General features: G+C 41.0%; 1 protein-coding gene across 2 annotated transcripts in view; it reads right to left on the reverse strand.

The window, feature by feature from the left end:
* LOC133487774 (cadherin-4-like) overlaps positions 1-11447 on the reverse strand; it is a 342915-nt gene extending 331468 nt beyond the window's left edge. For both annotated transcript variants that reach the window (XM_061794893.1, XM_061794884.1), the window contains exons 1-2: positions 11114-11447; positions 9955-10069 (exon numbers count right to left, since the gene is read on the reverse strand). In XM_061794893.1, coding sequence (XP_061650877.1) covers positions 9955-10069; positions 11114-11170 — 172 coding nt within the window. In that variant the 5' untranslated portion in view covers positions 11171-11447. The remainder of the gene's footprint in view (positions 1-9954; positions 10070-11113) is intronic.
* Between the last annotated feature and the right edge of the window lie 2038 nt (positions 11448-13485).

The following is a 13485-nucleotide window of genomic DNA, read 5'->3' on the forward strand; positions in this document are numbered from 1 at the left end:
CACTCCAAAATGACGACACCAATTCGCTGCCAGAGATTTTTTCAGCTTTTAATTCCAGATACTCCTTTGAAACTATTGATGTTATTTTTAACGTTACTATGCATAACTCGGCCATTTCATTATCTCTCTACCCTGTATGAGTTCATCTGAGATCACACCACCATTCCTAATATCTATTTGTTACACTTTTCTAATCAACCAGAAGACGTTTATTTGATCTCTTAGAGATTGTGGACTGGGCAAATCCAGAGAATTACAACCTCATATGTTATTCTCTTTGGTAAGAGATCCCTTGTCTTGGTTAAGGGAGGATGAAAGGTACAATGGAGGACCCCAGGAGACATGGCTGTTTGCTAATCACTAATTGAGTCTTAAAACTCCCTATGAATGGACCACATTAATTTCTTAGGTTCAGCACACAGTTGAATCTTAAGAGAATAGAGGGGAACACAGGGGATGCAGAAGGAAAAGGATGGAGGACCTGGAGTCAAGGAACACAAAGTCAGTAATGTAATTAATCAAAAATCAATGATGTGTCTCATGTGTCCTGGCTGATGGTATTCAAAAGGCTAATAAGAGAGTGACACCAGGCACCCCGGCAGGAGTGCACTTCTTTGCAAACAGTGTTTCAAGATTCATGTCAAGATTGACGTTTTGATTTTCAAGGTCAACTGTCGTATTTAAAGTGAGCAATATCAACAGGATTGAAATGAAATATAATAGAACCTTTAATGTTCATGTGCAGACTGTGACTCAATACCATTTTTGTCATATGCCCACTGAAATACATACATATACTGTACATTGTCTTCTTATATTGCAAAAACTAATACTATTATTACCTAATAAACATATCAAATTGTGTTTTTTCATGCAAAAGCTGGGTTAACAGACAGCGTTGTTGCAACTACAAACAATGAGACTTACATGAGACTGCAGGAGGGTCCACGTCAGTGGCAATACCACATTACGGACTATATCCACTTGTTTATAAAAAGGACAGTATCATGAAACAGTTCTTCACACAGATCAAAGCTGGTGCTCCTCTACCTGAGAAATGTTTAATTGGCTGGTTTTGCGCTAAAACAAGAGAGCCAATAAGTTTCACGAAAATTCATCTGGTAGTGTTGTTCATCTTATAGACCAGTGGAGATGGTTCAGATATGTTGTGGTTCCCAAACTTTTTAAACCAATTACCACCTAAAAAATACATAGCTCTCCAAGTACCACCATAATGACCAACATTCAAATACAGCAATGTAGTAGGCCTAAGTGTTCATCAAAAAAGAAGAAAGAGGTTGTATTCATAAAAAGTATTTTTATTATTCTTGTGAACATTCACACCATGCTTAAATATAAGAAAATAAAAAACACTTAAAAACACTTACATTATTCAATTACAAATATATTGCATATAAAAATTGCACTTCAATGAAATAACATAGAACATAAAACACAGAATTAAAGATTACATTCAAACATCTTGTTCTTTAAAGTTAAATACAACTGAATTGTACTAATAAAAATATACTGTAAATGAAAGGCAAAAACTGTGCTGTACCAAAAAAAGAAGGAAAGTAAGTTTCAACCGGCTGTAAAAATAGCTACAAGCTTCATTCTGATATCCATCCATCCATTTTCCTTACCGCTTATCCTCACTCGGGCCGCGGGCTGCTGGAGCCTATCCCAGCTATTTGAATTCAATGCTAGCAGTGGTATTCGCTGACTGTTGTATTTTAACATATTGTATATCAATGGGAGAGATGGGTACCTGTATTTTATATATATATATATATACATATATATGTATATATATATATATATATATATATATATATATATATATATATATATATATATATATATATATATATATACAGAGAGAGAGAGCGAGAGAGAGAGATACTGTACATACTGTACATACAGTGTATATATATTAAATTTGGGAAATAGTTTGCTTCATATTAATGAACAGTCTCCAATGTTTATGTTTAAATTAAATATTATTATTATTATCCAGCCAGCCATTTTCTTTTCCGCTTATCCTCACTCGGGCTGCGGGCTGCTGGAGCCTATCCCAGCTATCTTCGGGTGGGAGGCGGGGTACACCCTGAACCGGTCGCCAGCCAACCGCAGGCCACATACAAACAAACAACCATTCGCACTCACATTCACACCTGCGGGCAATTTAGAGTCTTCAATCAACCTACCACGCATGTTTTTGGCATGTGAGAGGAAACTGGAGTGCCCGGAGAAAACCCACCCAGGCACGGGGAGAACATGCAAACTCCACACAGGCAGGGCCGGATTTGAATCCCAGTGAGGCAGAACTGTGCGGCAGATGTGCTAACCAGTCGGTCACCGTTCCACCGTGCCGGCTGGGTCAATATATGTTTGATTAAATTCCTTTATTTAATTCAGTGATTCTTTAATGTGCCACTAGAGGGAGCCTGCATACCACTAGTGGTACAAATACAACACTTTGAGAATCACTGTGTTATATTAACACACTCATAAAGCATGGTACAAAATTAATTACTTCATTCATTCATCTTCCGTACCACTTCTCCTCACTAGGGTCGCGGGCGTACTGGAGCCTATCCCAGCTGACTCTGGGCGAGAGGCGGGGTACACTCTGAACTGGTCGCCAGCCAATCGCAGGGCACACACAGTATAAACTATAAAGCAAAATACATGCTTTGTATATTCAGATTCATCCTATTTGTATGGTTTAACTCTTTTAGAAGAACAAATGTGTTTTACAGACACTTTGAGAGACATGCGTAGCAGTGAAATATATGTGTGTGTGTGTGTGTGTGTGTGTGTGTGTGTGTGTGTGTGCGTGCGTGTGTGTGTGGGTGTGGGTGTGTGTGTGTGTGTGTGTGCGTGCGTGCGTGTGACACTGTAATTATAGTGACTGTACTTTTGCTTAAATTCTCCCTGCTAGTGTGATAATAGTTTCAGGCTTTGGAACTCAGATGCCTTTAACCACACACAGGCCATAACTTCTTTCTTCTTGCCTGCTGTTTCTGTCTATTGTCTTTTTCAGCACTTCAGAAGAAGAGCCAAAGCGTGAGGGTAATAAAAAGGCCTACAATCCTCCTCTGGGCCTGGCAGACTGTTGAAGCAAAGAAGTTGTATTGCTCTAAGTCTGAGAATGATCAAAAACAAAAGAAATCCGATGGCCGTCGAGGGAACAAGCTCCTGCGAGGGAGCTGGAGAAAGGAGGGAAGGAGTTGTGCCACACGAAGACGAGCGTCGTGTTGGGAGTCGAACAGAATGAGGTGCTACAGAGACTTGGATGAAGAGACGGGTTAATTCTGCACCATTTTATTTCAAAGACCAAAGTAGCAGAGTGCAGGTGTTTTTGTATGATTGCCATATTGTTGACTTTAGTGCAGTGGAAACAATCAAATGTTTTATTGTCCTGCTAGACACTGAGCTTTGAGAACGGCTAAGTATTGTGCATCCTATGCTCATCTCATGCTTACATATATGCACATACTCATGCATGCACATTCACTAGTCTGGGGGCTGATTAACGAAAACACAGGAAGGAAATGATTACAAAGTGATGGTTTAATCCAGCTGTCTATCACACACCTCGTTAGCAAACATATGGGATGTTTTAGAGCTAGTAAATTGTAGACTGGGAATGCAGGAGAATTAAGTGGATAATGGGGAATAGTCAAGGGATAGTTGGAGTAAGGGCTAAGTGAGGGTATGATGATGATGGAATGATGACCATATACGATTGTTGGAGGAAGAACAAAACAAAGAGAGAGATGGCGATGAGGAGGTGTTTAGATAACAGCCTTCCTTTTCTGCCTGGGGGTGCTCTGTGGATAGTTTCTTCCTAGCTTTCATTTGCAGCATCCATAACAAATGCAGAAGCAGCGAGCACTTGCCATGTCAGTCACGTCTCACACCACCGAACCTACTTGTAATTCCCTGATTAATTAAGAACAGAGATTTGTTAATTTAATTGTAGGTGTAGGACGCTTTTTTCCCTTGCTTTCTTCTGCCGCTTGCACGCTCTCATCTTCTTGACAGGCTAATTTGCCCTGCAGCTTTGAGCGGTGGAAATGAAAGGTATAGCAGAGGAAGCCTTCAGATGGTTTATTAAGAATTGATTCCACACATGGGCAAAGAGACAGAGCGAAGGGAGATTCATGCTGAAGTGCCTCCCAGGCAGACACCCTGGGCGAAAGAGGAAAAATTATGAGATGAGGGAGGCGTTTGAGCAAAAAGAGATTGTTGCGATACAACCCACGTTTCTCCACAGAGTGCATTTCAGGATCATTGCTGAGCACAAGTTCTTAAAACTTATCTTCCAGCCTGGTTGAACCAGTAGGGCTCTTTTTTGTGCCCACACTTGTCATTGAGTGAGCTACCTGTTAGCAGGGTCTTGTAGCTTGTCTCTTGCGTTTATAGAAGCAATGCTAAAAGCCCACTGACAGTCTTTGAGATGGCAGAAGAAGAAACTCATTTGCTCAAGTCTGGGAGGTCAAAGCACGCAAAGTATGTTTCAACAGAACTGCAAGCAGACCTCCACAGGCGGATGATGTAAAGGACATCACAAATACCTGCACCGTGAAGTGGGCTCTTGGATAATAATAATAATGATGCGTTCAATTAATTGATTTCTACAATGATTCAGAGGATTTGATGCCCGCTGTTCACATATTTATGAATATGTTACACCTGACATCCACCACACATATCCATGGAGCTCAGAATCTGTCTGCCTGCCATTCACCAAAATCACGTTAGACCAGCGGTCTGCCTACCACACCAGACTTAGACGTGGTTCCAGCAGGCGCAGGTTTAGACCGACTTTCTACCACCAAACTGTCACAGGCGCCAAGCGAATGTCAAAGGACACACCCTCGTTGCGCCAGTACGCCCAGCTTGCGGCAGACCGGTTTGCATCAGACACATTTGAGATAGAGTGCGTTAAAATGACTTACAATATCCATCCATCCAATTTCTTTACCGCTTATCCTCACTTGGGTCGCGGGCTGCTGGAGCCTATCCCAGCTATCTTCGGGCAGGAGGCGGGGTACACCCTGAACCGGTCGGCAGCCAATCGCAGGGCACATATAAACAAACAACCATTCGCACTCACATTCACATCGATAGGCAATTTAGTGTCTTCAATCAACCTAGCACACATGTTTTTGGGATCTGGGAGGAAACTGGAGTGCCCGGAGAAAACCCACCCAGGCACGGGGAGAACATGCAAACTCCACACAGGCGGGGCTGGGATTTGAACCCCAGTCACCAGAACTGTGAGGCAGATGTGCTAACCAGTCGCCCACCGAACGGGCACTTACAACATATTCTATAATTATATAATGACCTCAGAAGCGCACCACAAGCTACATTGTTAGACATCCCTGTCAATTATACAAATATTGAGCACATATCTTACGGTAAAATACTTACTTAAAATACTATTTTACAGTAATTAACTACAGTTTCCACTGCATCATGGGACTTTGTTTTCTTAATTGCATCGTGGTGTGTACGTGTTAGCAAGCCGTACACATGTACCATCTTGAAGATTGGGTATTTATTTATTTATTTCTTTTATTTGTTTACTTTTAACTGTTAACAATTTGCATTTGGTTGGTTTGCCCCCAGATACACCGTGGCAAGGTAGTGTTTAGCACTTCTGCCTCACTGTCAGGAGATCTAGTTTAAAATCTATGTTGGGACATCCCTGTGGAGTTTGCATTTTTTCTCTGTACTTGTTTGGGTTTTGTCACAGTATTCCGTTTGCCTCCCACATTACAAAAACATGCACGTTAGGTTAATTGAAGACTCGAAATCATCCAAAGAAACCGTGTTGACTGGCTACCACTACAGGGTGTACTCCATCTCTCACCAAGAGGCAGCTGGGATAGGCTCCAGTTACCCGAACGAGTGGTAAAGAAATCAGAATCAGAATCATCTTTATTTTGCCAAATATGTCAAAAAACACACAAGGAATTTGTCTCCGGTAGGTAAAATGGTTGAAAGGAAGGGTGGATAGTTGCCCCTCTTTTGTAGATAACATTTTCAGTTGTTTGGTTTCCACCTAGTAGTTAGCAATATTGAGACAAAATTAAGTACAAAACTACCTGGCTGGTTATCTATAGAATATCAAGTTATGAAAACTGCATACAGAAATATCTAGACAAGTGTTCAGTTCTATTTTTTTTTTTACTTCTGAAATATGCTCTGCTCAGATTTGACAGGCCAGAAAAGTACCAGTATGCTGCTTGAAAATAATCAATAAAATTGATATTAAAATTCATTAGTCTCAACGATTGAGCAGCTTTTAATGTTTAATGTGACCTAACATAACAAAACAGAGACAAGTTGAGTCTGCCCAAATTTTTTTTACATATTGATTGTTTCATGTCAGGAGCACATGATGAAGTTGTACTTGATGTGTCATTGCTTAGATGTCTAGTTCTGTATGTCAGCAGAGAAATAATTTGTCCACCAGAGGCAGACTAATGAATGAGGTGTCCTGTTTGTTGGCTCGTATTAACTTTGGTAGGCGTTTCTTTCATTTGATTAGCTCCATGCTCTGTCTTGACAAATTGGGCTGTCCTTTCCTCACAGCCAGAACACTCATCTATGCCAAAAAAACAAAATCATTGCGCGTGACCAAGCAGGCAGCTCTGCATGTGTGCACTCTGTTTGTGTGTGTGTGTGTGTGTGTGCGCGCGTGTGTGCGTGCGTGTGTGTGTGTTCATTCTTCCATGCGTGCGTGTGTATGGGTGCGTGCGTTTGTATGATTGTATTTTAAGACAGACTGCTCGATAAATACAGGAGATGACGAGTAGTCTGGAAATGTCTTGTGAAGCTGGGTGCGAAAACCACTCCTTTGAGTTTCAGAAAATGTTTCAAACATTTAAAGGAACACAAATAAAATAAAATCAAATACAAATCTTAAAGGGCCGGAAAGATATTTTTTCGATGAGCCAAAGTCTATTTATTGAGTTTGGTCAGGCCACAGGTGATAATACTGTTATATTCAAAACAAAATATCATTTTCATTCAAAACAACAACAAAAACAGACTAGAATAAAATAAGGCATTTCAATTTTGACATAAATTAAAATAAACAGTTGAAGAAAACAAAACATGAGCCCTGTGATTAATCCAAAACAAATAAATCCCGAGGGGATTTAAAACACTTTTCTTTTTAAATATAAACACAAATAACCACAAGAAAGAAGAAAAAAAATATTTCTGTCCAATTATTAAAGGGTATCAACACTTCGGGTGTGTGACAGTGCCGATTTTCACTGTCCAGTTTTTGTTTTTTTCTTTGCAGTGAACTTAGAATGCCATTTTTGTGCTAATCTAGGCTCCTACAGCTGGTAAAGAGTCAATATGTGAACTGCTCCAAAAAGACAAGTGAAAGTTAAAAATTGCATTCTCAGCAGTTAACGCTGACTGATCCAGTAACAGGCTGTGTAGAAGAGGTATTCTCCTCTATTTCTAGTTTGGGTAGGTGGGGCTGTCCTTATGTCAGTGTGTCAGACAGAACACCACTTGAGGCCAGACTCAGAGGAAGGATGGTAATAAATTCACTGAGGTGGATATGTGTGATATTTTTCTTTACTACATTCCTTAGACTACAATTTATTTCTTCTTGTGTGTGCGTGTGTATGTGTGTGTGTATGTGTGTGTGTGCGCGTATGTTTGTGCATGTGTGTTTCTTGCCATTATTCCTGCCCCCATCTGACAGTTTTGGGTTAAACAATGTTATTATTAAAACCCTCCCAGACCTCCATGCATACCTCCATTGTCACCGTTACAGTCAATAAATCAAGTGTCTGAAGTGTGTGTCTACATATGTCCCTTTTGGTACTTTTGTGCATGCTTACATCTGGCCCTTGCAGCTGTTCTCAGATACACATGAAGGTGACAAGCAGCTCAGCCTGCCCGTGTGTGTGTGTGTGTGTGTGTGTGTGTGAGTGCGTTTGTGTGTGTGAGTGCGTGTTTGTGTGTGCATGTCTGTGTATCACAGTGAAGATTTCCCTTTTTTTTAAGTGTTATTTAGAATGAAGCTCAGAAATAGAACAAAGCAACAAAACAACAACAAAACAATCAAATTATCATTTCTTATTGTTGCATAGAATTAAAAAAGCGGAAGTAATTACAAATCTTAATTTTATAATACAAGTTTTAAAATTAGATACCGTAAGTTGACAGAGGATTTTTTTTTAAATGCGTCAATTCTCATTGATGCAAATCAATTTACTGAATGTGGAAACTGGATTATCACATACAGTAAATTGATGAATGGAGTTACCACATACACTACTAGATTACTCAACATCGTTTCAGGCGCAACTGCATCTGGTTGAGACCAAACTGAACAAGGCAAAGAATACAAGGCAGCAACCACTTATGTGACTGTTTGTGATTGTAGTGACACCCCCTGCTGGACTGAAGACTTCACTACCACAAAGAATGTAACCTCATTTCCAGCAAGTATGCCTCCAATTTCATTCTCAGCCAGGGCACACCAGGTGGAAGTTTAAAACTCAGCCATCTCGTGTTCCATACAAAGATCTCCCACAAAAAAATAAAAGTTGCATCGAAATGTCTACACGCTTGTGCGCACTGAAGAGTGAGTCGAGACACCTGTCTCCAAGACAGGATTGTCCTGACCAAAGAGTGAGATACATACTTTATACTGTGCAGTTGCCAACAACCGGGCGAGACACAAGAAAAAAGCTATTGTGTGCCCACAGCTAAACAATAGCTGAGCAATGAGGGGAAAAAGCAAAGGGATCAATAGAGAATTGCAATTAGCCCACATTGGCAGGAGCAGTGCCAGATTAGACAAAGGATGTCGATTCCATTTCCTGCACTATCGGCTCGAAAACTTGCTGGGCTGGCTGTGAAATTGGAGCAACAAACGGAGCCGCTTAAGACGTCGCGGTGTGATGGTGACAACATATACTAGTCTGTTAAACTAATCAATGCAGGGGGACACCATGCAATGAGCTTCATACGGGGCTGCTGCGGTTTACGAGATGACTCACATACAGCATGCGACTGAATAACCCAGGTTAACCACAAGGTTTTCCAGACCCAGGCATGTGCACACATAGACCCCAAGTGGTGCTCAAACACCTGCCCTTTTGCCCTGGATGAAAAAAAAGTGACCGCTTTGTTGTAGCACTTTTTTTTTTCATTCATCAATATTTATAAAAATTAAATAAATCCCTTCAGTGTCATCACTTCCACCCAAAGTGTTTTGATATCTGATGGGGATTGATTTGAGTCCTTGGGAGAATTACACATATGATATGATACAGTATATGACATTGATGCTTCGGGAATTCTGAACAGCGCCACATCCCTGTTGAAAGTATAAGAGGGCATGTGCACTTGTGCAAGCAACTACATTATTACTTTTTGTTATTATTATTATTATTATTTACTTCCCCTCTCTAAAATATTGTATTTTTTTCCCAATTGAGTTCTACAGGATATAGGTTAACTTATAGGGAGGATTTTCTTTTTTTTTTTAATGATTTATCTTGGTCTCATTTTTGTATATCACAAAAATTTACCATTGGGGTGTGTAGACTTTATATCTACTGTAGCTTCCCTTTACCTCCTTTGTTAATAGTTGTATTATTGACTGTGTTGATTGTGTTAAAAGAAATGAATCCATAATCCACTACTATTTTGTCATAATTGCTATGAATGATTTTGGTGATGGGTGCCCATTTTTAGCTTGAGCATGTACCCCCAAAAATGTCTGTGCACATGCCTGTCCAGACACCAATAATCAAAATGATCAGTCCTGGTTTTGAACACGGGAGAGTATTTCTTTTCAGTGACGCGACAGCAGGGTTGGATTATTTTTTTTTGGGAGTATGATGTAGCATCTTATTCAAAAGAAATGAGCCACACATTGCAAGAATCCCTTACCTTTACGTACGGCCTTGCCTTGCAATATATCCCTTGGAATTAAGACGGAGTAGAAGCTTTGTGAGAAGCCAGGTTGGCAGGGGCCTATAGTCATGGAATGCTCGCCATTATTCACCTGAAAGGAATGGTACAGTGTGAGATGCCAATAATGGAAGAATCATTTTTATTTATTTTCTCTGGTCCAAAGCCTGACTTAAAAGCATCAGGTAGCAGTTGGCACCAAAGCCTCACTGATGGGGTTAACAACATGATCTTGAGAAGAAATATTTTCATCAAGACTATAAACAGATGTGGTCCATAAATAGTTTGAGGGTGCACATTGTAGGTTACGATACTGCATGTTGTATGCAAAGAAGAGCATGTAACAAAACAATCGAAAGTGATTCAGGGAAGTTGCCACTGCATATGTGTAGAACGTACAAAAGTTTGCATCCAGCTCGTATTATAGCACAGTGTTTGTAAATGAAACCGCACAGCCCAGGGCATTAAGGCCACTGAATGTGCGCAGTCAATTTCGGCGTCAAGGCTGGTGGCTGGTGCCCCAATGAATAGAGACATAGCGTTCATGTGAGAGCATCCTGGCAGGAGAGTAATGCAAATGTAGGAACACGTCGTTTTCTACATCGCATCCACAGCCTGACAATGTCATGCTGGTGAGAGGTAGTATGAGAAACAACTTGATAGTTTCGATGCCCTGCGCCGACACGACAGATTCGAATAATTAAGAGGTTTAAGTTGGATAAAGTGTGTGCGATTATATATATTTATATTCTTAACTACTACAGGAGTGGGGGGGAAAAAAGATAAAATACGAACTAAAATAACGATTTCGCCCCGTAAATGCGCCGTGTTACACGTATAATTCCGTTTCAGTGCTGAGATCAGAAAGCTGGGCAAATGATCAATCAGTTAGAGCATCACCATCTCCAATCGATTGTATTACACAACTTGCAAAATACTTATAAAATTTAGAGCTTGTTCGCAAGAGCACTTGTGAGAAATCCACGCATTGCCGTGGATTTCTACGCGCGCAGGACGGACTGCATCCGAACGCGTGACTGTATTCAACGTAGGGTTTAACGCTCTGAAACAGCACCGTATAACACTGTCACTGCGTCTTCAATAGCTAGTCGCTCAGCAAAAGTAGAATAAATCTCACCCGGAATGCGTCAAGGAGAAGGGCTGCTGTCAGGACCAGAGCCAGGTCAGTCCTCATCGCGACGGACGAAGCGAGCAACAGCCACAGCAGCCTGGACGAGGAACCACAAAGAGAAAAGGGAGAGCCCGAAATCTTCTCCCCAAATTGTCTAACGTCCCTGTCCTTTCCCCCGCAAGGTTCCGTGTTTGTGTGAGTGCGGCAGCTCGTGACTTTGTGCGACTCTGTGAGCAGGTGAGCGCTTCACTCCGCACCAAGGCGCAGTCAGCGTCAGCTTCGTAGCCTCTCTCACAACACACACACACCGCACCCCTCCCTCTCGACACAGGCACTTAAAGCAACTTCGCCAGCCACGCTACCCCTGCACTCGCTTTTTTTTTTCTTTTCTTTTTTTTTTGCATCCATCTAAATTTTCAGTACGCCTACTTTTGCAGGCTTTTGGTAAATGAGACCCCTCCAACAAATTCCTTTAAGCCAAATGGAGCGTGGTTATATGCACTTATAATTGATTTTAGCAGTTGGCTGTGGACTTAAAATGTCGAATTGAGGTCAAATTAACAAATTATACTTAGTCTATCTATCTATCTATCTATCTATCTATCTATCTATCTATCTATCTATCTATCTATCTATCTATCTATCTATCTATCTATCTATCTATCTATCTATCTATCTATCCATCTACTGTATATACAAAATATGTCTGTCAGTCGGTCAATTTGTCCTCTGTCCTTCCCTTCATCTTTTACAATATATATAATAGGTAAACAGAAATATTAACACAATAGAAGTGGCCAACTATCACAGGGCTCATTATTGAACTGGCATTTTCCAGGACCCCAAAATAGATATTTGAGAGTAGCACCCCAGTAAGTACATTGTACCTGTAAAGCATCTAAAAGTATTTCATTTTCTGATGATTTAAGCACAAGTAAGGTCAGATTGGAAAGAGAAATATGACAGTGTCTGTATCAGGGGACAACCAGTTCAGGGTCGCCTCCTGTCCGATGATAGCTGGGATAGGCTCCAGCACGCCCGCGACCCTAGTGAGGAGAAGCGGTTCAGAAAATGGATGAATGGATGTATCAGGGGTACCCAACAACCAGGGGGTGGCTGTATCTGGCCGTAGGGAAGACTGAACAAACTATATTTTATTGATCATCAGAGTCTGAAAGATTTTTTTTTTTGCAAGTCAGGTGCATCCTCCTCTGCCTCTGTTCAAACGCTCAGTGACTATAAGTGCACAAGCTAGCAAAAATTTGCTCCCCCTGCAAAAAGAAACTAAACTTTTGGAGAGCTTTTTCAAAAAGGTACACAGGGAAAATAGAGCATACAACTTCCAAGAAAAAGAAAGCTGTATTTAGGAGATAATATCGTCAATCCTACTTAAGGTACGTGTCTATTGCTAGTTGACTCACACACACCAAACCAACTCTGCAGAATACACTATATTGCCAAAAGTATTTGCTTACCTGCCTTGTTTCACATTCAAATCCGTATGGTTTAATATGATGCTGGTCTACCCTTTGCAGCGATAACAGCTTCAATTCTTGTGGAAAGGCTTTCAACAAGGTTTAGGAGTGGGTTTATGGAAATTTCTGACCATTCTTCCAGGATCATATTTGTGAGGTCACACGCTGATGTTGGACCCGAAGGCCTTTGGTCACTGTCCACTAGAAATCAACCCAAAGGTGTTCTATCAGGTTGAGGACAGGACTCTGCGCAGGCCAGTCAAGTTCATCCATATTCAATTCTCTCCTCCATGTCTTTATGGACCTTGCTTTGTGGAATGGTGCACAGACATGTTGGAACAGGAAGGGGTAATCTCCAAACTGTTTGACTGTCCAAAATTCAAGAGCTCCTTTCACTGGAGCTCAGGGGCTAATATTTTGGACATTTTGAACTTTGTGGGAACAGTTTGGAGATGGCCCCTTCCTGTTCCAACAAGACTGTGCATCAGTGTACAAATCAGGGTTCATAAAGACACGGATGAGAGAGTTTGATGTGGATGAACTTGACCGGCCTGCCCAATCCTGACCTCAACCCTATAGAACACTTTTGGATGAATTAGAGCGGCGACCGAGAGCCAGGCCTTCTTGTCTAAAATCAGTGTGTAACCCCACAAATGAGCTTCTGGTAAAATTGTCATAAATTCCCATAGAGACACTCCTAAACCTTGTCGAAAGCATTTCCAGAAGAGTTTAAAATGATATACTGTAATTGCAGAGGGTGGACAGATGTAATAATAAATCCCATGGATTAAGAATGGGATCTCACTTAAATTCATAACTGAGTCAAGGTAGGTGAGCGAATACTTTTGGCAATGTAGTGCATGTTGTGACAGACTCGCAAAATGAGGCAGTGAAGCCATTAAA

The sequence above is a fragment of the Phyllopteryx taeniolatus genome, chromosome 1 (assembly GCF_024500385.1).
Source record: "Phyllopteryx taeniolatus isolate TA_2022b chromosome 1, UOR_Ptae_1.2, whole genome shotgun sequence".
In the NCBI taxonomy this organism is placed as follows: Eukaryota; Metazoa; Chordata; class Actinopteri; order Syngnathiformes; family Syngnathidae; genus Phyllopteryx; species Phyllopteryx taeniolatus.